Below are 26,555 nucleotides of genomic sequence, written 5' to 3'. Positions count from 1 at the left end.
CTCCTGTGCTGGCTTTACTTCCAGGAGAAGGGGGGATGCCTGGGGAAGACTCCCAGGTGAGGCACAGTTCTGCTCTGCTAGCTGAGCCCCTCAGCCTTGGCTGTAGAAGAATGGGAAGACCCTTCACCAGGGGTCATGAGATGTGACGATGTGGAGGGCCTGAACCACCTACCTCCTCTTTCAGTCAGGACACCAAAAATTCAAAACGTAATGCACTGTCTATGAGGGCCTGGCTGTTGTTGCTGTCTTTTATTTAAAAAGTGTGTGTGTGTGCGTTTGACACATGTTGTGTATATAGGTGCCCCCAGAGGCCAGAAAGGGCTGTCAAATCCCCTGGAGCTGGAGTTGCAGGTGGTTGTAAGCTGCCCCGTGGGTGCTGGAAAGTTGAACTAGGGTCATATGGAAGAGCAGAAAGCACTCTTAACTGTTGAGCCATCTCTTCATCCCACTGTTGGTGAGCCATCAGCGATGGCTGCTTCTCTCGGCTGTCCTGTTAATCAACGGGTTGGGTACTTGTGCCAGGCACCCTCACACTTTAGAACCGTGAACTCCCTGCCATGTTCTTCCCACCAATCCCGGGCTTTTGGCTTGTGGTTCTTATCCAATTCTAGTCCAGTCCCACCTCCAGCCAGCCTGGGAGTTCTAGTGCATTCCAGAGCCCCAGTGTCAGCAAGGCCATCAGGGCTCCAGAGGGATGGTGCTCCTCAGGGGTCTCATGGATAGGCTAGGCAACCAGCTTTCGCTATTTTTCTTCTTCATCTCTTAACAGAATCAAGAGTCAGGCATGGAAGCACATCCCTGTAGTCTCAGCACTCAGGAGGCCGAAGCCCAAGGGACCCCCAAGTTGCTATGCTACATAGAGAGACCCTGTTCAAAAGCCAAAACAAATCCTAAAACAAGTAACAGAAACAAAAAGAAAAAAAATGAAGAAACTAGCCGGGGTAGGAGTGAGATGGATCTGAGACAATCAAAGGAGGCAAACTGATGTCAAAGAAGGTCAGAAACCCCAGGCGCTATGGGTGTGGCTGGCATGAGGGTGGATAGATTCAACACCTGAATTTGTGTCCCCCTCAGAACCTCAGATGTGACCTTGTTTGGGGATAAAGTCCTGGAAAATGTAACTACTTAAGGTGGAATTACTTAAGGTGGAATTACTTTAGTGTACAACAGGCCCTTCGTCTCACGTGACTGTCATTGTTTTAAGAGAAGAGCCACACCTGCAGGGCGAGGGACCATACAGCAATGGGGGCAGAGCGTGGGAGTTACATCTGTGGTGCTGGGACACAATACAAGGCAGAAGCAACAAACAGGCGGGAAATTTTATTTAGGCTCACGGCTTCAAAGGTTTCGGTCAGTCAGTTGTGGTGGGGAAGGCCACGGCAGCAGGTGAGAGCCCAGAGAGCATCAAGAATCAGGGCTGGACAGAGGAGGACTTTGCAGCCAGTCTTGAAAATACCTGACAAAAGGGAGTCATATGAAAGGGGAGGAGGTCCTCCCCTACTAGTGGACTTGGAAAGGGGCAGGGAGGAGATGAGGGAGGGAGGGTGGGATTGGGGAGGGAAAGAGGGATACAGCTGGGATACAGAATTAACAAAATGTAACTAATGAGAAAAATAAAATGATTTAAAAAAAAAAAAAAGAATCAGGGCTGGGATATCTCCTTAACAGGCCAGCCCCAGAAACTTACTTCTCCCAGCTGAACCTGAAGGTCCCACAGCCTCTTCAGGCTGCACTGCCTGCTGGGAAACAAATGCTCAGAACATGCATGAGCCTGTGTGGACATTTCAGATCCAAACCATTACAGAGATAGAGTTATGGGCTCTCAGAAGCTGGCCACAGGCACAGGACAGGTGTTCCCCACGGCAGAGATGGGCTAACATGCTTCTGCCAGCACCCTGACGCCCGCCTCTGGATAGTGAGATGCTCCTCTGCTGCTGCATGTTTTGTGTCTTCCCCATCTGTCAATCACATAGCCTTCACTGTCCATCCCTGAGTGACCGGGACAGCCTCTCTGTGCTACTCAGAGTATAAAGGGAATAAAGGACACAGGCCAAGGATGCAATTCCGTTTTCTGGACTGAACGAAACAACAACCACGTATTCTTGCTATCAAGTCCCTGGGAGCCAGCAGGACCCTTTTTCTTCCTGAATCCCTAGCTGAGTTGAGTTCTTTCCAAAATTCGGATACCCCAAATCCTCCCGGTAAATGGCTGTCCTTGTTTTAAAAAGCCAGAAGGGATGCTAGGTGTGACGGTGCTTGCCTGTAATCCCAGCATGTGGAAGGTAGAAGGATTATGAATTTGAGGCTACCCTGGGCCGCACAGCAATTTGGGCAACATAGGAAGACCTTGTTTCAAAACCAGAACAAAACCGCAGTAGGGTGACAGCACACTGATGGGGACCAAAACCAGCTTCAGAAACAAGGCATGACACCCCCCCAAGGTCTTTTTGTTACAAATGTGGGCCAAAGATAGCTAGCACGCAGTGCAGACAGGGAAACTGGGCTGTTATATGATTACTGTCCACTCTAGACGAAAGTGGGGCAAGCTGATCAGACACACAGCTATTCCTGGTAAAGAGGCCAGACAGGAACACCCTCTCAGGACTCTGGGGTATGAGCAATGGCCCCCTGACATCGCTGCAATGGACACAGCGGGGTCATGGGACTGTGAAAGAAAGCCCCCGCGAGCCGTGAAATGAATTCTGGAGCAGGGAGGAGCAAGATGTTGTCTGGGTTCTTTCATGCACAAATAGGTGTTCCGGGCTCAGGGAAACTGGACACTTAGTCTATCCTCCACGCCAGCCCCACACCAGGCCAACCGGAACTGCAGCTGGAGGGGTCAGGCAATGTGCTGCATGGGCTCTGGCTCCAGACATGCACACTGGGTACCTGGTGGATGTGAGGAAAGCCCAGGAGCTGTTCATGGTGGTCCAAGGGCAATAACATGAGCAGCTGCTCTGGAGAAAGACTTCATCTGGAGAAAGTCTCCCCCTAGGCCAGAGGCTTCCCCCCAAGAAGCCAAGTCCTCTCAAACCAATCAGTTTTCCTCAATTTTTCAAGGCTCAGAGGCATTCCATAATTTTTCCTAGGCCCAATTCATGGCTTCCCAGGAAGATGGAGAAAAGGATAATTCATAAGCCCACCTGGCCTGAATACAGTAGGGCCTTCTAGAAGACCAAAATGGAGGAGGCAGCATGGACTCCTGCCCGGGGCGCTAGAAAAGGGTGTGTGATCAGTGATCTCATCAACAGTGAGGAGCCTCCTCCAATGGTGAGGAGCTGCGGTACCCAGCTTTGGACACATCCCGTAGCGTTCACATGGCCCCATGCCCATGCTGTTGACAGCTGTCTGCTTTGCTGATTTGGGACAAATTGATACCCAGGCTTACAAGGACCATGCACTGTGTTGGAGTTTGGCTCGGTACAGATTGTAGGCCCTGTGCCGAGGAGGCGGCAGCATTAGTCTCTGGAAGGGGAAGTAGCCAGGCAGCACAGATGCACTGGAGTGTGGACACAGAACACGGACTGTGGGCCTCACCCATGAGAAAGCTTCTTGGAGTATGAATGAGAAGGACCTGAGGCATCAGCCTCTGCTTCTGAGCCAGCCTCTTTCCCTGTGCCTTGGGAGCGAGATATTTCAGGAGTAGTTGCTTGAGGGTGAGGCTCTGTGCTCTGCAGCCTGCAAGTTGAACGTAACCATCAGTGAAGCTTGATGGCGCCTGTTCTGCCATTCCATGTGTGTACCTTTGCTTAGGACCCTAAGAAAGGGTGCTGGGACTCTGAGGAGGTCTCCAAGGAAACACAGACCCTCATGTCAGTATTTGACATTTGGCAAGACCTGGCTCTTCATAACAGCAAGTACTGGGCAAGTCGGCCCAGGTTAAAGCATGCACCCCTGTGCCCTCTGCAACTGCTCCTGCACCAACTATGGGCACTCCTACCCTGGGGGTACACATCTGGGCGCACCAAGTTTGCACAGTCCTGCCCTGAGTACACACCCAAATGCATGCCTTGTGCTAACTCTCCCTGGGTCGGTCTCCCAGGTCAGCCCTGGGCCACCTCACACAGTCAGGGAGCCTCTCCAGTGACTCCTTTACCCAGCGTTTCCTCAGCCTGGTCACATCACACATCCTGGTGCTGGCCTCCATCCTCAACACTAGCCTTAGATGTCTGCTCTGACCTCTCGTCCCCACCTCCAGAGACACCTACCACAAGGCTCATCTTAAAACACACATTTAACTTTTAAGGCAGGCCTAGGGGCACAAACCCGTGCTCCCAGCTACTCAGCAGGGTGGGGCAGGACTGCAGGCTGAAAGCCTGCCTGGGTTTCACATGGGTCCGAGGGCAGCTTTGAGACCCTGTCTCTAAATGAAAAAGTAAATCAGGGTAGGGGTACAGCTCAGTGGGGAAACCTGCTGAGCACAAATGAGGGATAGAGGCTCCAGCTCCGGGACCACAACTATTCAAACAAACAAACAAGCAAACAAATGCATGCATGGAGCACCTACCAGAAATGCCTCAGAGAAAGTAAAGGTTTCCTTCAGCCAGTTCTTTCTGGCTCCTTCAGAGGAAGTGGGCCCATCTGTACCTCCCTTTGGATGCTGGCTCCGGGACTGCATTTCAGGAGAACATGTCTCAACGCTATCCAAGCTTGTGGGGCTCTATCACCCCATTTCTGGAGGGACAGGCCATACAACGAAGCACAGCTGGCCCTCTTCATCTGTAGATGCAACCAGCCTCAGGCCAAAGCTATTTACTTAATTGCCTCTACACAGAGTAGGTACAGACTCTTTCTACAATTCTTGTAACTGGTGCATGTATGTATAACTGGGGGGAGGGTGCCAGTGAGGTTGGAGGACAGCTCTGTGGAGATGGTCTCCTCTTTCCACCTTTACATGGGTACTGGGGTTGGAATTCACACTGACAGGATGGCAGCAAGTGCTGTCTTTGCCTGCTGAGCCATCTCACCGGCTCTTTCCCTAGACTATAGCACGATGTATTTATAGACATAACTATTCATATAGCAAGCACATTATGGTAGGATTTATAAATAATCCATAGATGATTTAAAGCATATAGAAGGGCACTGGAGAGACAGCTCCACAGTTAAGAGAACTGGTTGTACTTCTAGAGGACCCGAGTTCAATCCCTAGCACCCACATGACAGCTGGCAACTGTCTGGGACTCCAGTCCTAGTGGGGAACTCCTTCTGGCCTCCTCAGGCCCTACATATACATGGTATACTGGCATAACATGCAGGCAAAACATTCACACACATGAAGATTACAAATGCTTTTTTTAAGTATATGAAAGGAGTATATGGGTTTAAGCAAATGCTACATTAATTTTATATAAGGGAGTTGGGCAACCCCGGGCTTCGGTCTCCTCAGTGGATCCTGCAACCAGTACCTTTTGAAAGAGTAAGGGACAATTGGATGTGAGAATCTCAGGGTGTGGTCCAGCAATCAGGGGGAAGCTCTCTAGTGCTGGAACATTCTGCTCCTGACTGGGCTTTGAGAATGCACAGCTTCTTTCCCTGGGTAACACTGGCCTCCTGGAGCACTGTCCTACCAGCAATGCCTCCGGCACAGAATCATATCATAGTTTGTGTACCTCAGGTTCACGGAAACGCAAAAGAGCTGCCATCCTTGGGACATGGCCTTGGGGCTACTGAGCACAATATCCCACAGACCACTTGCACACACAAAACAGCAAAGAAAGGGAACCCTCCTAACTCGTAACTCAGGAAAGACTGAAGTGTCTCCACAGCTGGTCTTGCAGACAAGAAACACAGATGCTACCCTTTCCATGGAAAGTTTCTTTCCACTCTCCATGCAAACATTCTCAAAAAAAAAAAAAAGGGGGGGGGGCGGAGATATAGGCTGAAAGGAAGCAAGATCCCTGTCTGTGGTATCGTGAGTGTGGAATGGACCCTTTGGGCTCCTGCTGAACACATGATCCCCAGCTGTGAGACTGTCTGGGAAAGCTGTAGACTCTGTAAGAGGTGGAGCCTCAAAAGAGGAAGGGTCACTGGGGGTATTAAGGGTGTTGAACCTCTTTTTTTTTAATTTTTCTTTTTCTTTCTTTCTTTTTTTTTTAAAGCCTGACCCTACTTACTGTTTAGTCTCTGCTTCCTGAGTGTGCATGCTATGTGACCAGGCAGCCTCCTGCTCCTGCTACTATGCTTTCCTCACCATGATGGATGTGCCCCTATAGAACTGTCAGCCAGTTGCTTTTGCCAGGATCAGGAAAGAAACTGAGACGCACCCCTACTTTCCAGTGGCCCTTGGCCTTTCTTATGGTCAGCAGTGCTCAAGCAACAACATTTATCTTCAGACTACAAGTAACATATGAGTCAGAAGGACGCTGTTGCTCCAACACACATGTTCCCTTCATGTTTTTCCAGCCCTGTGCTTCCAGGTGCTCAGAGCCCCAGAGAGAAAAACTCAGGCTCCTCCATAACAGAGTCAAAGCGCCCAGCTCCCAAACCCCAGGGACAGAGCCACACCAGGCAGCCCTCTGACCTTGGCGGCAGGCCTTCCCTGAGCACTGGACGTGAAAATTGTCCTCCCAAATCAGATGTGAACCTCTTCTAGTTCATGCCCCTGAGTTCACACCACTGAGCACACCGCTCCAGAGGACTAGCACAGGCAGTGAGCAGCGGGAAGAAATGGATGTTACTGCAGGGAAGCCACGGCCCAGCATCAAGTCATCGGCAGCTCTGTGGCTCTGGCGCATAGGGAGTGCCCCTCGCAGCCCAGCACCCACCTGAAACCATAGCATCAATGTCTTACTTTTTCGGGACCGCGAGAAGAACCTGATGCCCCCCGGAGAGGTAGATGGGTTGGAGCTGGGTGAAGACTCTTTGGATGAGGAGCGGAAGATCCCACTGAAGCTCATGCGGCGTGGCGAGCGTGGAGGGGACTCCTGGTAGGAGAACGGGAACACGGTTTTGGGAGAGCCAGGGCTTGTCTTGGGCCTCACGGGAGCAGACACAGGGCTGGAGGGCCGGGGCTGGGGGCCCCTGGAGAAGAGTCCTCTGGAGGGGCTGCCTGAGCTAAAGGGACTGTCCGCCTGCGGAAAGACAGAAAAATGGGTGAGGTCACAATGCTCCAGGCACTCTAAGCTCTGTCTAGAGTACACCTGCCACTACTGTCCTCCTTGCTCTCACCAAGCAGACAGAGACGCAACCCTGAGCTCTTCCACAGAGGTGACAATGGAATGGTCCACGTGTCAGCCGTGGATGCCCAACCCTGGGCTGGAGCCCCGGGCCACCCTGTGCAGCTGCCTGACAGGACCCTTGGTGGGGGGAAGAGTGGAGGGGCATGAAGGTGAGGAGACAGAACCTAGCACTACTCCTCCTTTCTTGACTGCCCCATCCGTATCCACTGACTGTTCCCTGGCTGGCTTTTGTCCCTGAAGCCTCTCACTTGTCCTTTTCCTGATGAAACAGCTGTGGTTCTCTGCACCCCATCCAAGGAGAGAAAGCATGAGCCTCCACGATCCAGAATGCACACTGGAGCTTGGGCTCACTGGTGAGGGTTCTGGTGTGAGGAACTGACAGGTTTTACTCCAAGTTATGGCATGTTAATGGCAGAAGTCAGGAACAGTGCTAGCAAGATCCCAAATTTCATCACCCCAAAACCACAGCTACAGGATGAAAAGTTACCAGGTACCATAGCTTTAAGCCATGGCTTCAGCTCACAGCCATTCAATATCTGCTGTGGGGAATGTACTCAGCAGCTTACTTCTAGCAGTCTGAGTTTTGACCTCAGCTCTGTCCCTTACTGTGACGGGATGATACTTTGTCTTATTTACTCTGTTTCCTTCTCTGTGACATAAGGACAGTCATAGCCTCTGTGTTCATATGATGACATCAGGACAGAGACTGATTTGCAGCAATGACGTGATGTGTGGTGGTCTTCCCTGGTCCTACCAGCTAGTTCTTGCTACTTGTGACGCTGGGACCAAAGGGATCCAAGGGGACCCCAAGTCAGCAACAGCAAAGAAAGTAACTGTTATAGGCTCAGGGGACAAGGATCAAACCCTGGAAATGCTGTACGCTGGTAACAACCAGGGCCATGCTAAGAAGGTGAGTCCATATCTCTGTCCCGGAGTGGGTGCGTGGACCCACCAGTAGAGGGTGCCCCTGAGCTCCAATAGCAGGCACCTCAAAGATTATGAGGCCCTTGTGGGGACACCTCTTCAGTGACCACCAGTTTCCAGAGGGCACCACTCTGCCATGACTCTCCACCTGACCCTACGGACCCGGTGCTCTCACGATCTTGGTACCTAATCTTTCCTGAATGGCTTCTAAGAATGGCAGAGAATGGAGTGTGACCAGGATCTTATAACTGACTCACCTCCTCAGAAAGAAGTTCAAATTAACTCTCCTCCTACTATTACAAAGATCAATTAGATCCCCTGCCTCTTCAGTTTGGCCACCATCCCACTTGCCTATGGGATTCTGGATGACTTCCGAGAGTACCCGAGAGTACTTTTAAGGCAAGAGGCTCTTCAGGTGGCAGGTGGATTGTCATGGGGTAAGGAATGGGGACCAAGAGATCCTTACCTACAGTAGAAACCTCACATACCGGAAACAGAGAGTCTCCCTAAAGCAAGCTGATAGACAGAGGCCTGAGCTTGAGTCCTGAACTATCAGCATGGATTCTGTGCCTCCTCTACACAATGAGGATGCCAGACTGCTTCAGGGTCTACAGAGATGACAGTTGTGCTATCCACAGGAGGGATGTTTAGCATGGCTCCTGGTACAAAGGTGGTCCTTCAAACATGACTGACCAGCAGCATCACTGAGCATTAAAGGGTTCTTGATAGCGAAGGGACTTGTAGTGATTTGGAAAAGGAGGAAGGCTGAGTTTCAGGAATGGCTTAGTTAGCTACATGGTATGGGGACCTGCTTCCTGACTGCAGGGACTGTGCTGACTCCAGAGCTAGGCACTCACTGGCTATCAGGTGTGTGTGAGGTCCACCATTCTTTATCACTGGAGTCTGATGGCAGAAGGAGCTACCTGGGATCAGAGCAGATATCATAAAGCTGACGAGTTTTCTGATCTCAAGGCCCAGCTCTAACCCTGGCACTACACACCTCTTGTAGCATTACAGAAAAGTTTAGGGGACCAAATAGTCAAGGCCAGGCAGAGAGGCCAGAGACAGACTCACCCTTGGAGTCCCTGAAGACTGGCCCACAGCACTCCTCCTACTATGCTTTGTGGCTTGTCCTACACATGAACTTGGCCTGATGAGGAGATAGTGTACCAGGCAAATGTCAGCATTCAGCTCCAAAGAGAAGACAGAGATAGAAAGGGAAGCAGTAGGCCCCCAGGAGACCACAGAACGAGGTGAAATACCAGCAGCATGAAGCAGATGAAGGAATGCCCGGGACAACACAGACACCTGTCACAGGGACCCTAGGTCAGAGAGGACCCTGAGGCGTAATGATGGGCAAGGTAAAGGAGCATTCTGGAGTGGGATTGGAGAAGAACCCAGGTCTCAGACACAGAGAGCTAACTTGTGGTCTACCAGGAACCCATAGGAGGAGTTGAGTTAAATTCCATAAAGACTTGGATCTTTTTTAATTGGCAAGGGAGTCCCCAACACCTCACTGTCAGAATCCATTCTATATTCAGAACTGCAGGCCCCAGGAGTTAGATACTCAGCCTTCATGCCAGAGAAGGGATCCACAGAAAACAGACCTTCTACTTTCTTCCCCTAAAAATGGCCAAAGAACAGAGGATGCTGGGTCCTGCCTGGACTCTCCCATAGAGACCTGGCCCTGCTGATCACATCCTTCCCTGCCTGTTTCCTGGATGGGGCTGGCAGGGAACAGCAGACTGTGGGCGCCTCTAGAGCCACCAGGGATGGCCAGGCCGGGGCTATTAGGCTAGCTGAAGCAAACTGATACTCTGATTAACATAAACTGGCTGGCTCTCTGAGTGGGGGTGAGCCTCCCCCAACCCCCATGTGTGCATGGCTTCAGAGGCACTAATGGAGATTCCCAGACAGGGCAAATTCCATGCTTGTCAGGGGGCCACCAGGCAGGACACTGAGAAGAGGGCCAGCCCCTGCTCTGGTATTATCTTGTCTTTCCACCAAATAAAAGAGGAGGCAGTGAGAGAGAAAGAGCCCGATATTGGGCTGGCTTAGGACTGACCAAGAGGGTTTGGCAAGACAGGGTATCCGTGCTCTTGAAGATGGAGACAGGCAGAGATCAGAGGTGAAAGGAGCCAGGAAGGCAGTTAGGGAGAGGAAGGGCCCGCCTTAGAATCCAGGGGTGAGTCCAGCTATTTAGGCTGGAAGAGCTGAAAGTGGGGTGGCTGCACTAAGTTCCCCGGGCTCCCGAGTGGTGATCTCAGAGGTGAGGATGTGAGGTCAGTCTTCAGTCAGCAATGGGTAGAAACCAAGTGCGGTCTGCAGCCTGGTCCAGGGGAGCATGCCCTGTGAACAATGCATGGGTGCTCTGCTCTGTGGACTCTCGTGTCCTGCCTGTGCTGGTTGCCCTTGCAGTACTGCTGGGTTGCAGACATCTTCTGCACCTGTTCCTTAGTGACGTCATCCAATCCCCAATCCTGGTGGCAAGCACAATTCCTAGCCCCCGGCTGGTCAGTGGGAAGATCTGCTCAGAGAGAGACTGTTTTGTCTAAGGCTACAAGTAGACTTCTGGGGATGAGAGGGCTGCTGGGCAGTGATCGCAGGATCGGTGCATGGGGAGGAAACCCAGTCAGTCACTTGTTCGCTGTCTGTTGGGCCATTCCCCAGACTCCTCAGCTGATTAGTCACTGCAGTGCAGGTGACTACCCCGGAGCGGGCAGTCAACAACGATTCTCCTTGGCTGGTTCTGACTCACATGGTCAGCTCACCAGAGTGTCACACAGAGACATGCTACTATGACAACGAACGGCTACCTCCTGAGGACAGGGGACATGGGAGTGTGTAGAGAGGAGACAGGGGAGTCCCACTTCCCTACTGATAATGTGCCCAGACAACACCTTGGATAGTCGGGAGCACTGGTGTGGGATACGTTTGCTTAGGGTACTTCCCTGATTGGCAGTGCCCTGAGTCTGAGGTTCAGGATGTTAAGGTACAGTGTGAAACATGCTGGGCTAGCAGTAAGAAACCTGGGCTCTGGTCCAGTTCAGTTGCAAATTAGTCATGATAGAGGCAGTGGTGTTTTTGGTTTTGTTTTTAATCACCATGATGATGTTTCTGCAGCTAAAAACAATGAGTATGGTATGGGACCCCAGGATCTTTGGACAAGCCTAGGAGCAGGAGTGATGGAAAAGAACATTTTTCATCAGCCTGTGAGACGATGAGGCTGGTTACATTTAAGTTGATATCAAGAACCATAAGAAGTGAGCTCCTGTCTTGAACACTGAGTTCTTGGCTCCAGCTTCACGGCCATCCACATTCGACACAAGTGAAAGCGACTGGTGACGCGAGCATGGAGTGCCTCATCTGTGGTTCCTGGCCTGTCACCACGTCCACTGCCTGTTCCCTTATCAATGCCTTGCTGCCAGGAGAGCCCAGGAGCATCCCTCACTCACGCTGGGCCTCTGTCATCACAACTTCAGAAAGGGCCAGACATGGGTAGGACTCTAACTGAGGTTCCCTCAGGTGCTCCCATTTTGGACAAATCCATGCCATGAAGAACTGAGTAGGGGCAGAGGCATGCCTTTCTGGGGCAAACAGGGAAGTGTTCTACATGCCTGTCATCTCCCTGTGTCCTGACTGTCCCCTATGACTGTCGCCCACGCTAGAGGCTCCTGAGGGCTGAGAGACAACAGCACGCAGGTAGCCTCAGGCGTAGGAGGAGGTACTCTCTGGGGTGGGCACTAGGTTGCAAGACCCATGTCCTGCACACCAGGAAGATCCCCACATCAACTACTGACCCTGGCACACCTTCCCACCCCACAAAGCTGCTCAGGAGAGGCCCTGCCTCTAAGCTGCATCTAAAGGTTGCTGACATGGGAGAGGAGGGTGTTCTGCTGGTCTTCTACAGCATCTGCTGTGGCACTGCCACTGTATATGCCAATCCTCCTGGGCACGGTCTGTCCTTCCCAGGGCACATAGGGTGGGCTTGGCTAATTCTGAGCCAATGTGGAAGGAGGACAAGTATGCCTCCATGACTTTTCCCTCTCAGCTGACTTCCAGTGCTGACCATGGCCTTTCTCTGGACTTCTGGGGCCACCAGGAGGATCCCCAACACCCTTGGAGCATTTCTGCCTCCGCTTCAGTTCCTGTTAGGTTTTTCCATGCAGGAAAGACTGTGTGGAACATAACAGGGCAGAGGACCAGAGGGCCTGACCTGGCTACACTACAGGCTCTGAGTGTGATGGCGCCTGCCAGCCCAGGCCTCAGGCCATTTTCTGACAGTCTTTCTGGCTGGGTCACAATAACTGCTAATAAAGTTGTTTGGGTAGGGCAGGGTGGGGCAGGGGCTGACTGCCAAGTGAGCCTCACGGGCCTAAAACCAATTTGTTAATTCAATTGTATGGGATTCAAATGCTCAGAGAATAGTCTCCCTTTTTCCAGGATGGGAACTCCTACCCTAACCCAAGCTGGAGAGCATCCAGCAGGCCACTCAGAGATGCTGCAGCCCGTCCCTACGTGGGTGGCAGGATGCCACTTCCTAACTGCAGAGGAAACCTGCAGGCTGCCCCTCTTTTTGACCACCGCTGTGATTTCTTACCTTCGGCCACCACCACTCCCTGACTCCTTGCCTGGCTCTGCATTGCTAACAGCTTTGGCTATGGCATGGTTTCTTAATGGTAGAGAAACTGTGATGTGAGGGAGGAGAGAGTGAGCTAAAGAGGGAAGGGCAAGGTCAGGGAACATGTCAGAGGAGAGATAACCTCACCCCCGAGGCCTGTGGGCACAGAGGCAGGATAATGCCACAAAGTGCAGCTATCCGCAACTTAACTGCTTTTAGCCTCATCTTAGCTATTTGGCATCCCAGCTCAGCTCACTGCTCGTCTCCCTCTTTCATATCTGCTCACTCCAGGAGACTGGTGATGGCAGTCAGCCCACAGTGAGGACAGGAGGAAGGAGCAAAGCCCAGAGGGTGCAGGGATCAGAGCAGCCAGCAACACAGGAGGCATGGCCCTGTGAGGGGAGCTGTCTCCAGCTGGCTCAGCCACAGCCACCCCACATGTTGATGGGAGCCCCATAAAAATAAACCTGGTAGGGTGTCTTGGACTCTGCTTGCTTTGGGAGCCACTCGGGTGGGGTGGTGAGAAGCTTCAAAAAGGGAGGTCTTACCTTCCGGGAAGAATTCTTTTCTGAACTCTCCACATCTCCATCCAGGAGTGGCATGGCAAAGGAGCTCAGGTCCTGGGAGGAAGAGAGAGCACAAAGTCAAGGCTGTAGGCCCTTGGGGCAGGTGTGTGCACCCTAAGATCTAGCCAGTAGGGAGACACAGTTATAAGAATCCTAGTCAGAATGAAGTAGTCTTTGTTTGTCTTTGTTTTTCGAGCCAGGGTTTCTCTGTGCAGCCTTGGTTGTCCTGGTCTCACTTTGTAGACCAGGCTGGCTTTGAACTTACAGAGAACTACCTCTGCCTCCCTGAGTGCTGGGATTACAGGCATGTGCCACTACACCTGGCTAGGAATGAAGTATTCTCAAGAGACATCGTGTCTCTCCCTTTGGCTACTGGACTACTGAAATGATGGAAGAGAGAAATTGGTATTTCTTCAGGAATCTCAGTTTCCTGAGGAAAAGGCTTCAGTGTCAGCCCAGTCTCTAGTAAAGAGATTTCACGTCATTCTGACAAGCTGTCAGACTGCTTTGCAAAACACACTGGAGCTGAGACAACTATGGGTTAAAGATGGGCAGACTGCGCCTCAGCCAGAGGATGCAAACCTCTTGCCCTCTATTTAAATCTTCAGTTTCATGCCCTGAGTCAGCCTTAGAGGGGAAGGCAGGTCACAGGGCCTCTTTGTTCCTCTTCATAACATGTCCGCATTGGGCAAATACGTTTCTGCTTTTCACTATTGCTTGTCTATTCAACTGGTATACTGAAGAAGCTCTGAGCCTCGGCTAAGGATGCCAGCCCCAGCCCTACCAACTCCAGCAACATAAGGGATGCTCACCTATATCTCCATTACCTTCCAGGACATCAAGCCCAATGCGCAACAGCAGCCACTCCCACCCCCAGCAAGCTAGAAGGAAGACAAAGCCATAGACCAAGAGAAAAAAAAAAGGAGTCAAGGCAGGCAGGCTGAAAGCATAGTGGCCTATCTAGATACTACTGGGCAGTGGCAGACACATGGGGTATAAAACATGAGGCCTCTTTGAAGCTGTCCAAGGAAGTGTGTCTTCTGGAAAGATGACCACACTTGTGAGGGTGCTGCTGGAGCTGATGAAGCTTAATGACAGCAGTAGAGGTAAATGGGATGGGGATTCTAACAATTTCTTTTCCTATTGCTGTGATTAAATGCCCAGACAAAATGGGTTTCTTTTGGCTCACAATTTGGGTACAGTCCATCAGGGAAGCTGAGACAGAGGGCAGGGCACTTAAAGCAGCTGGTCACACCCACCTGTAAACAGGATGGTGGGTCATAACATCTGAGTTTCCTTCATTTCATACATAGTTCAGAATACCCACCCCAGGGAATGCTCTGCAAATAGTTAGGATGGGCTACCTTAGTTAACCTAATCAAGATGTGGTCAAGCTGACCAGTTAACACTGTCACAGGAGTCTAAGGCAGAACGAAGAGCAGCAGGTAGCTTGTCCCCAAGTCAGCTATAAGGCAGAGGCATCACGCTGACTCTCCAGCCCTGCTCTTCCTGTGCCCTGCCTTGGAAATGCCTGCACACAGATGGGGGCACCCTCAAGCCTATAAAATCACCATCCTTAACACTTCATTTTTGTCTATTATTAAATAATTGGAGTAAAAATATACAATAAAAATTAGCATCTGTGCTCTCTGTCTCTCTGTCTCTCTGTCTCTCTGTCTCTCTCTCTCTCTCTCTGTAGCTGGAATGAACCAGAGTTTTGCGTATGCTAGGCAAGCACTGTGCCACTAAGCCACCCCCATCTTTCAGCTAATCATTAAATACATAATTCAGTGGCCATTAAGTTACTCGCATCATTTTACTTCCATCACTATAACTGTCATGGCTGTGCTATGTCAGAAACAGGCAGACATGATCATGCTTTTCTACAAAATCCACATTTATTGGGTAACAACTAATTTATTACCTACATCAGTTTCCTTGGCTAGAATTTGTCAAGTAGTCCTCTTTTCCTTCATAGCTGGCGGAGGCAAACATGGGTTCTTTTATTCCAGTCTTAACTGCTCATATTAGCCCTCTGCTCACACATTACATATCACACAGTAAATATATCTCTGTATACAGATATATGTAGGTAACTGAATGACTATGAAGGATTCAGGAGGCTAACAGAGTTCAAGGAGTTTCAAAGAGGCCTTGCTGAAAGGCAGACGTGGGAGGCTGATACAGATGCAAAGGGAGGCAGCAAGAGATGTTAGATCAGATCCAAACCCAGTCTGAGGCAGTGTTTGCAGTTCCAGCCAAGCCACAGGGTCAGAGCTGAGCTAAGCCTCAGAGTGGAGTCAAGCTGCAGAAGTGTTTGATGTTGGGTGTAGGGGCTACAGAGGCAAAGGCCAGAACTAGCTCCAGAAAGACAAATGGGTAGACTGGCAGACAGAGACGTGAATAGGCTTCATCAAAGCAGTGACCAAGTCAAGCTTAAGTTTCAGACAGTTGGGAGTTCTCTGCTTATTGTTCCTACGCAGACACACTGGGATGACTGGAATAAAATGCCCTCATCGGCTCATGTATTTGAACACTTGGTGCTCAGTTGGCGGTGCTTTTTGGGAGATCTAGGAGGTGAGGTCCTGCTGCGGAAGCATATCCCTGGGGTGGCTTTGGAGGTTTAAGAGCTCCTGCCATTTCCAGTTGCTCTCTCTGCTTTATGCTTGTGGTTCAAGATGTGAATTCTGTTTCCTCCTCCTGCAGCCATCATGTCTCCCTGCCATGACAGACTCCGTCCCTCTGGAACGATGAGCCCAAACAGACTCTTGTATCTTTAAGTTGCCTTATTCATGTGTTTTATCATAGCAATAAAAAGTCACACACACATACACACACACACACACACACACACACACCTCACCTGGTCAGATGACAGGTTAGTGGGACCATATCCCCCTTGGTGCCTGGGTGAGGAGGTTACACCCTTCCATCAGTCTGGTGTGTTGGATAAGTTCTTATGCCTGGTTTTCCTGATAGGATTTTTTAATATTCTCGTGTGTTAATGTGGACTCCATTTACTTTGATAAATTGATAGGGTGGTATCATTTTACTTTTTAGGAATCTGTCATTTATCAGTCTGTGCCGTGGGTGGTACTGGACAGATGGTGCTGTTTATGTGCCTGCTGAGCTGCAGAGTAATTTTCCACTCTCAAAAGCAGTTTTTTAAATGGCATCTCTCTGGGCAAGGGAGTGCCTGAAAGCCATTGTTCTACACAATATGGAGTAACTGAGGGCAGGACACGGATTGATCAGAACAGTATCTATTTCCATAATCTTTTCATCTCTCTAAGAAGAAATCGTAATCATCAACACCAAATCTTCATCCCTCCCTCCCAAACACTGGCAACATACTCTAGCTTCATCTCTATGAACCTGAGAACTCTGAGATCTGCAGAAGAGGGAATGGACATTGCCTGTCTATTGCTGGCTTATTTCAGTCAGCACAGGCCCTCAAGGGTTGGGAGTCAGGCTGTGAGATAGTAGGTGAGGTGCATCAGAATCTCTTTACTCTATAGATGAATGCTTTCCATTGCACGGCAGACCACATTTTGCTTGTATTGTCTATAAGTTGATGGGTACTGGGGAAGCTCCAGCCTTTGGCTCACTCCCAGTCTACAAATTGAAATCTTGACCATCCCGAGACTTCAGAAAAGAGCTGTGCTTGGAGGTGTGCTCTTTATAGACACAATTAAGGTGAAGCAAGATCATCAACAAGAGTGCTAATGATCCAACTGGAAAGGTACACTAGAAGAAGACATCAGTACATGGACACACACAGGTGTATGACAATGTGAGAACACAGGCAGAAGGCTCCAGCTATGAACCAAGGCGGGGCAAGGGGTCCTCTGTCTGCACTTTGACCTAAGACTTTTGGCTTCCAGATCTGTGAATAAATGAATTATACTTTGTTGTGACAGTCTAGTTTGTGGCTTTGCTTTGATTCTTTCTTGCTGTATATAGAGAAGCAGAATTGCTGGTCACAGGGTGGTTCTATGATGTGATAGCACACTAATGTACTGTTTGCTATAGTGGTGTTGTCATTGTACTCTCCCATTAACAGTGTACACATTTCAATTTCTCCACATTTCCTTCATCCATCCATCCATCCATCCATCCATCCATCCTTGTATGTATGTTCTATCTATCTATCTATCTATCTATCTATCTATCTATCTATCTATCTCTGTTCATCTACCTATCAATCTATCCATCTGTCTGTCCTATCTATCTATCCTATCATCCATCCATCTATCTATCTATCTATCTATCTATCTATCTATCTATCTATCTATTGTCTGCCTGTCTATCATCTCTCTGTTCATGTACCTATCAATCTATCCATCTATCTGTCCTATCTATCAAGCTATCTCTCTTTCTCTCTCTTTCTCTCTCTCTCTCTCATAGTACCGGGAACCGGACCCTCAGTCTCATGCATGCTATCCTGAGTTCTGTCACCATATTCTAACCAACCTTTGTATTTTCTTGTTCCATCTGGTATCTCTCCGTTCTACTTATTTGCATTTCCCTGGAGCCTAGCAGCTTTCACTTGCTACCGGGTCATTTGTTAGTCTCTGGAAAGAGGTCCATTTAGGTCCTTTGCCAATGTCTATAATCAGGTTATCTGTTGTTGGGCCATAGGAATTCTTTATATATTCTGGACCTTAATCTTTTATCTCATATATGAATGCAGATATCTTCTTACTCTGTGTGTTGCTTTTCCACTCTTCTGGCTGTGCCTGGGGATGCAGAGACATCTCTAAGCTGATTTAGTTGCTTTATCTATTTCCCCCTTTGTTCCCTCTCCTTATAGTGTTATAGCTAAGAAACCACTCTCAAATCTAGAATCTTGAGGCTTTTCCCAGACATCGTTTTTTACTAAGGTACATTTAGACTTCTGATTCATTTTGAATTATTTTTTAATATGGTCTCAAGTAACTGTGCATTTTTTCCTTTTGCATGTAGGTATTCAGTTTCTCCAGTTCTGTTTGGTGAAAATATGGCCCTTTCTTATAGAAATGTCTTCGCACATTGTCAAAAGTTGAGAAAGGGCTCAGTGGATCAAGGTGCTTGCTGCGAAGCCTAATGGCCTTGGTTTGATCCCTGGAAACCATATAGTAAGCAAACTGTCCTCTGACCTCCACACATGTGCTGTGGTATGTGTACACAAACACTCACATGTAAATTTGATCATGCCAGTGTTTCTGTTGCTGTGATCAAATGCCATGACCAAAACCAACTTGGATATGAAAGGGTTTATTTCATCATATAGTTTATTTCCATCACTGAGGAAGTCAGGGCAGGAACTCACGTCAGGCTGGAACCTGGAGTCAGGAGCTGAGGCAGAGGTCCTGGAGGGCTGCTGCTTTCTGGGCCTGCTTTACATAGCTTGCTCAGCCTGCTTTCTTACAGAACCTAGGACCACCAGCTCAGGTGTGACCCCCAACAATGGGCTGGGCCCCTCAGTAACAAATCACAGTAATTACGAAAATGCCCTACTGGCTTGCCTACAGCCAGATTTTTATGAAGGCAATTTCTCAGCTGAGGCTCTTCCTTCTCTCAGATGACTCCAACTTGTATCAAGATGACATAAAACCAGCCAGCACAGATTATCAATATGAGAATTTCCAGACTCTGTATTTAGCTCCAGTCTGTATGTCTGGATTTTGGCTGTTTTGTTTTGTCTTATTATTTTATGCCAGGACCACAGTTGTTTTTATTTGTTTGTTTTGAGACAGGGTTTCTTTATGTAGCCTTGGCTGTTCTGGACTTGCTTTGTAGACCAGGCTGGACTCGAACTCACAGAGATCTGCCTTCCTCTGCCTCCCCAAGTGCTGGGATTCCAGGCATGCACCACCACACCTAGTGACCACACTATTTTTAAATATCATCAACTTTGTACTAAATTTGAAACCTCAAAGTGAGAGGCCTCCAGTTTTGTCCCTTTTCACATTCATTGTTGTTATTTTGGATTCATTGAAATTCCATGTTAACTTCAGCATTGATTTTCCTATTTTTGCGAAAAACAGGAAAAGTGACTGACAGAGCACATCAGATCTACAGGGTGCTCTGAAAATGCCTGGCCCGTGACATGGGATGCATGCCCGGGGGGGGGGCAGCCTTCTTGCACTTCCTTCAGCACCATCTTGCAGTTTTCTATGGAGCCCTCCCTTCCCTTCCTCCTCAATCCATCCCTTCTTTCCGCAGCTGGGGTCCAGGCCTGCAGCTTCCCTCGCACAGTCCTACCCGGGGTGAAGCAACCATTCTAACGTTTCCACCGTCCCATTCCAGTCCATCCTCTCGGTCTCCACTTTTGGGAGAGCCACCCCCCAGGTTGTGAGTGAGCCCCATGCCGGAGGGCACCAGGAGCTTTGCCATGGCACCGGCAAGAGCTCCAGGCTCGCAGCCCTGAACACCTAGTGGGCTGGCTCAGCAGCACATGCAGCACCCCCCCTCCCCCGCTGCTATGGTTCTCAGCCCTGGCTGCACAGTGGGGTCACCTGAAAGCTTGAGACCTTCCACAGACATCCCATAGATGGGAGTACAGTGCAGCGAAAGCATTGGCCAGTCTGTGCCTTGGGGGCTCCCCAGCTCCCTATTACGGTTATTCTAGTCAGCCATGGTAAAGGGGATCTCACCTGGGCCCCGCAGGTTCCCATCCATGCTGCACAGACCCGCTGCCTAAATCTGATGTGCTCTGAGCCCTCACCCTACCCTCAGCCACGGCCAGGGAGAATATTTGTGATTTTCCCAAACTCAGCAATGTGCTGTATACACTGCGCCTGGAAAGGTCCTCAGTGCCTCAAACTCTTCAATCCAAGCTCCCTCTCCCATAGCTTCCCAGGCACTCATTCCCTGGGAGCTGACCGGAGCTTAAACAGCTACACAGGGACAGTGCCAGCCTCGCCTCTCCTGGCTTCAGCACAGGCCTAGACCTGGCACTAAAGTGGCCCACTGCTATCTTGCAGGGCTGCTGCCCTTTTCCATCATCTGGGCTGTTCTTGCTCTTCCTGCCTACCTCACCCTCAAATGCTGGTTCACACAATGAACTCCTCCTAAGTATCAGCAAAGCCCCATTCAGACAGACTCCCTGGCCCGGTCCCACCCTGAGGCAGAGCTAACTTCTCTCATCTGTGCTCCAGAAGCTTCAGATGAGTCTTAATTATGGGACACAGGGCTCTGGACTAAAATCACCTGTTGATTTCTATAACCCTGAGTCTGTCGGGGGAAGGGGAAAGCCATTCACCTTGTCATTGTCTGTACCACCCTGTGGTAGGCAGTTGGTCCCTAATGTGTTTGAATTAAGTCCTGATCAAGCACCTCCTTTCCCAGCAGCCAGTGTGGAGGGGAGGGCGTGCAGGGTGTGCAGAAGGCTAGCGGGCAAGCAGGCCCCTGTAGTTTCCATCACATGTGTGTGTGTGTGTGTGTGTGTGTGTGTGTGCGTGCGTGCGTGCACTGCCTTTCTCATTGCTGCTTTGAATGAGTAGCATTCACCCCTGGCTTCTAACATCTGCTCTATAGCTGCTGTTTTCCAGGAAAAAGCCTGTCCACAAACATTTGTTCATCCCTTGAATGAGCACCCCCAAGAAGCCGAATGCTTTAGCAACACAGGCAAGGCGGCTTGGGGCCTACAAGATGTTCTGCACAGAGCTGGGATCAGAGTGCTCTCATCAAGTGTTACTTGCGGCAGCATGAGCTCATGTAAGTGTCTGATCAGGCCATCCATGGCTCCTTGGTCGGCTTGGTCAAGCACCCACCAAGTCTCCTGGCACTGGTGACTGGCTTTGCCTGAAGACTCCCAAGCTGCACATTCTAGGACTCTAATCTGGGCTCTCACCTCTCAGTGTTCATCATGATACCTGTGCACCCTGGGGGACTTTGTGGGAAAATCTCTCTCTGCAGCTATGTAACCTGTCAGCTTGTAGAAGACGAGGCCCTGGCTTCTCCGCTCAGCCAGCTGCGCAGCCATCTAAGAGTCCTAGAGCTTCCCTGTGCGCACAGTGTAAGTTCTAAACCGCTACCCGAGGCTTCCTTTGCTCCTGTTTTCTGTCTACTACCGGCCCCAAGCTTTCTGCTCACAGGCACACCGGAAACACATCTTCTGGGGCTACACAGAGACAGGGGGGTGGGAGCGGAGATGCTAGCCAGAGGCAGCCTCAGCACTGTGACATGCCCCAGCTGCACGGAATGTATTAGCCCGACATTACCAGCCTGGTGGTGACCAGCTGGGTCTCCGGAGAAAGTGAACTTTCAGGATTTGGATGGTTAAAGTCACCTCTTAGGAAACCCCAGGAAACTCCTGAAATGTAAATCAGCTTTAAAATCAGTCTGTTGGCTTTTCCAGCCTCACCCGTCTTTGGAAATACAATGCCAAGTCTACGACATAAAACAAACAAACAAACAAAACTGAGGTTTGAAAGCCAGTGCCACTGCTAACCTGTATGTTGTAAAGGCGTTTTGTGTGTGTGCACTCACACACAAATGTGCAAGATGCTCACGCAGTCATTCCTCAGATGTTCTCCGCCTTGTTTTTTTGAGACTGGTCTCTCAGTGGACTGGAGCTCACAAAGCAGGCTAGGCTGGCTAGCCAGAGAGCCCCAGAGAGACATGAGTGTCTCTGACTTGCAGCAGTGAGGTTATAAATGCTTTTCACAATGCTCACATATGTCATCAGACATGGAGAAGTTAAGCTGGGGCCTAGTTAGAAGCTCCAGCCCTACTGACTAGAGTTTATGGTATTAGAAAGTTATGCTAATGCATGCTACTGAAGGAGAAAAGTGATCATCAATATTTCCCAGCTACAAACCCCGTGACCTACAATAACTGCCTGCGAGATGTACTGGCACAATAGTGGCACAAATGTTATGTTAGTGACCAGCCACTTTTAGATGGGATTTAAAGGTCACTCCATGAGATGGAACTCAGGTCTGACACCGCTAAAGTGGCCAAGAACCTGAGACTAGATAGATAGGTCATAGGCTTTGGAGAAAACCTAATACTCTTGTTATACTACAGGAACATAGCAATAAAGTGACCCCTAATGGCATACTCCTATATCCGGGACCAGTGCCATGCTCAGCCCTCAGCAGAGAAGCTGCTTCTTGCAATAGATGGGAATTAACACAGAGACGCACAGCTGGACAAAGTGTGGAGAGCGAGAGATTTGGTCCACTCAGCCCTAAATGGTATATTTCCTCAAAGCCCTTCCCTCGAGGCTCAGAGATACATGCAGAAGAAATAACTGAATTAATGAAAACAAATAATAAAAAATAAATTGCTTCTCATTTCGCTGGCTTTTGTTTTTCTTTTTCTTTTTTAACATAGATTCTGAGGGTCAAGCACAAGCCCCTGTGCTGGTTTGGCAAATACTTTACCAGCTGAGCCAGTCTCTCCTGCCCAAGTTTTTGTTGTTTTTTGAAACAGTCTCATGTATGCCAGACTTATGTCTTCAGACTTACTGTATACCCAAGACTAGCCTTGAACTCCTGATCCTCCTTACTCTACTCCCAAATTCTAGGATTTCAGGGGTGCGTCACTACACCCAGCTGTTCCTCAACAGGCCCGTATAGCAACAATACAAGTGGGGAAAGCCGGTGACATTGTCCCTGTCTATAGAAGAAGATGCTGAAGGCGAGAGTTAAGCTATCTGCCCCAAACTAGACAACGGAACAGCAGCACGCAGGCCCTACAGCACAGCTCTACCTGCTCACAGCTCAGAGACCTTTACGATAGACTCATTCACTTCCTTGGGGGAGTATTCCCAGAAACAAAGGACAACAAAAGATCAGGGGCTTTGTGGACATGCAGGTCTTCCCCTCAAGGCCAGCATCCTGGACACCATACCCTCAAAAGAAGAAAAAGCAGGAGGATTTTACAACTCAGAGATGCACTACCAAAAAGGATATGAGACAGACTTTCTTTTAAGCTCTTTCTTATAACTAAAAGTACTTTGTACAGAAAGTACAGAAAGATTCAAATATCCTCAGCCAAAATGATCACTTCACACTTGAGCACTGTTTTGCAAAGCTCTCCACCTGGATACCATTTCCCCAGCCTCCCACTTACCTCTTATCTTAGCATTTCCCCATACGATAAACTGACTTGGAAATGCTTATGACCACCTGACTCATGGATTCTTAAAGGCTGGGGTGTGTTTCTGATTTAGCCTTGGCCATAGATGCTAAGGAAGGGACACAATCTGATCTGTGTGCCGAATGTTCTCTGTCTTTACAGAACTCCAGTGTTGTTGCAGCTGGAACACCCCAGCAAGAGGGCTGACAAAACTGCAGATACAGGACCAACAGAACAGCTGCCAGGGTCCCCTGCCTCTGAAGGACACAGGGTCTTAGATGTCAGGGTCATGGTAGAAAACACTGGTTTGAATCCTACAGGGCTAGGAATACATCTGAGATAACTTTTATTTTCCACCCTGTTGAGCAGACTTAAGGACCCAGAGCACCCCCTGGAGCTAACCTGGGCTATGGGCCAAGGATCCTTCCCAGGCGCAAGGCAGAGAGGTGAGGCTCTGCTCCCTGTTTATGCTTGGGGATCTTGGGCATGCTGGCACTATGGCTTTCCTTTCTGTCAGATGAGAGGGTTTAAGAAGATAATTTCAGCTCACGTGGTTTGTTTTCAGCTGGACAGCAAGAAGGTTCGGGAGCTTAAAAGAGCCCTGGAGGATTCAGGACAGAGGTTATCTGAATCACAGAACATGTTTCCTATCCCACACTGCCAATGACGCCGCAGCTCTGCACTTTAGATAGCTGCTCTCACCCCCAGCACATGGGGAAGGAGTGGTCTCCAGGGATGCTCTGCAGAGGAAGTATTAGGACACTTACGCTCCTGGCTTTCCATCTCTCTGTGCCTCTTGATCCATGCCTTAAATCCAAACCCTTATTTTCATAATTGATCTAAGGCCCTTGATCCTAAGGACCTGGGCATCCGTGCAAAGTCAGTACAGTGCTAGGGGACACTTGCTACGACCCATAGCTCAGGCTCCTGGGTTTTTCCCATCTGGACTTCCTGTTTCTAGCCACCTTTCCTACCCAGAGTCATGGACATGCTGGGTGGCTCCTATGTCTCAAATTGCATCTGAATCTAAGAAGCCATTATGGTTTGAGCCTGCCTCCCTGGCCATGACCCTGGCAAGCCCTTTAGGTGGGAAGTGGCTGCATTTGAGCCAGTCTTATGCAGCCTCTGAAAACCACCAAATGGGTGGTTCTTGTACTGATGGGTGGTGGGTGAAGGCCAGAGCCATGGTCAATTGGCGGTTTTGAGAAACTCTGTTATATAACTGCTCTCAGAGAAAGGAGGAACAAATATGGAGTCACCAGAACTGGGTAACGGAGGGACAGTAGACAAATGAGGGCGAGCCTAAACTCAACCCTCACAGAATTTCTAGGGTGATGGATTAGGACCCCATTCTGACTGTCGTCCAAGAGATTTCCTGATGTCAAACCCATACTCCCTACCTCTACCCACTCACATACATACAATTTTTTCCTCATGCAGTCACCCTCCCCCCTCACCTAGACCTGACTGACACCTGGATGGACAGTCATTGCCCTGGTATCCCCAATTCCTTACCAGCCTATGCCGACAGTGGCTTCTCTAGTAGGCTAGCAGGACCAAACAATAAACTTCTTTTGTTTGTTTCTCTGAGAAAGATTCTTACGGTACAGCCCAGACTGACCCTCCTGAGTAGATACGTGTCACTATATCTGGTCAGCTGGCTGGCTGAGCACCACCCCACGCCTTTTCTTGTGTTAGTTACTTTTCTTGGCTTTTTACCAAGTACCTTACAGAAAGGAAGGGTTTATTCTGCCTTGCAGTGTGAGGACACAGTCTATCCAGCTGGGAAAGCTGTGGGTTTAGGAGCTTTTGGCAACTGGTCACATATCCCGGGTAAGAACGCAAGAGAAATGGACACCTGTGCTCAGCTCACTTTCTCCTTTTCAGTCAATCCAGGATCCCAGCCCATGGAATGGCACGGCCCACAGTTAGGGGGCATTTGTCCTCCTCAGCTAACCCAGTTTACAAACTGCCTCATAGACATGCCTAGAGGTTTGTCCCTGAGACTTTAAGTAAACAATCATGATTTGCCGTCACAATTCTGAAAATGAGCAGCTGCAGAGTCCTCAAGCCATACTGCTGAGATGTCCCACGCCCTCCCTCCTGCCTCTTCCTTCATCCCCTGATAACATTTCACATGCAGGAAATCATTTTACTTCTCAAGAGCCTCAGCCTCCCAGTCTTCACACCCTCGACACCGCAAGGGGGCAGCTGTGAAAATAACGGCCTGTTGCAAAGGCACTGTGCATCCTTTGTACTGCTCGTGACCAAGAGCACAGTCTGGCCTGATGGCCATGGCTGTGGAGAGAGCAAAGGGCACTGCTCGGGTCAAACAGGCGGTAGAAGCCATGGTCTCTCCTCTCCATCCAAGCCTGTAGGCTTCTGCCTCCCTCTGACAGGAGAGCTGATTTTCCAGGCAGAAGGCAGGGTGGTGATTAATGACCTGCTCAGCCATTCTAAACGAGGCCTGACGGAGCCTGCAGCTACTCCTGGTGTCTCCGGGACTCGGCTAGAGGTACACGGAAGCTCAGAAGGAAGGACTGGTTTCTATACACTACATCTGAGGACACTGTCCAAGGGACCATGTGTCTTCTCTGGCCTGCTCTTGACTAGTCATGTTGTAGGATGCCTGAGGACCATCCACATTCTCTCCATGTTTCCAGGCCACCTCTTGGGGATCACCTAACTCAGGCCCCGAAGCAGCCTCTTTCTAACAACTGTTTTCAGGTGGGGCTGAGTCCCGCCTCTGCTAACCACTGAAGACTGGGAACTCCAGTCAGTCTAGTGTCATCTCCTTCTAGCCTTGCTGTGAACCTCCTGGGAGAAGTGAGAGTAGGCACAGGGATGCCCACAGGGTTGGACTGGGTGGAAGCCATAGGGAGCTGAGTCACTTTCCATAGAGGATGAGGCAGGACACTGCCTGGGATGGGCCCAGCATGCCTGGGTGCAACAACTGAGCGATGCAATCAGTATAGCCATCTCCTTTGACTACCCCAGACATCTTTACGGCTCCCTGCAGATAGTACTGCCTGGTTATAAGTTGTTTCCTCCACTCAGAACAACTTTCCTCTTCACAGGGGCCACTGTAGACCCTAGCCAGGGAAAGGGACGAAGAGGATGTTGTGGAACATGGAGCTGGGTGACAGCTAATTGGTATGTCCACTGGGCAAGCCCAAGCCCACTGACTCTCTC

The 26,555-nt window shown here is 49.8% G+C and overlaps 1 protein-coding gene across 6 annotated transcripts in view; it reads right to left on the bottom strand.

Annotated features, from left to right (window-relative positions):
- Positions 1 to 26,555, bottom strand: part of Prkag2 (protein kinase AMP-activated non-catalytic subunit gamma 2) — a 366,379-nt gene that overhangs the window by 165,629 nt on the left and 174,195 nt on the right. For 5 of the 6 annotated variants that reach the window (XM_060374088.1, XM_060374089.1, XM_021657793.2 and 2 more), the window contains 2 exons: positions 13,275 to 13,346; positions 6,794 to 7,073 (listed from right to left, as the gene is read on the bottom strand). In XM_060374088.1, coding sequence (XP_060230071.1) covers positions 6,794 to 7,073; positions 13,275 to 13,328 — 334 coding nt within the window. In that variant the 5' untranslated portion in view covers positions 13,329 to 13,346. Of the gene's footprint in view, positions 1 to 6,767; positions 7,074 to 13,274; positions 13,347 to 26,555 lie in introns of those variants that run through there. The other variant, XM_060374091.1, reaches the window with a different exon arrangement.

The sequence above is a fragment of the Meriones unguiculatus genome, chromosome 21, assembly GCF_030254825.1.
Source record: "Meriones unguiculatus strain TT.TT164.6M chromosome 21, Bangor_MerUng_6.1, whole genome shotgun sequence".
Lineage (NCBI taxonomy): Eukaryota > Metazoa > Chordata > Mammalia > Rodentia > Muridae > Meriones > Meriones unguiculatus.
This window is presented reverse-complemented; position numbering and strand designations above follow the sequence as displayed.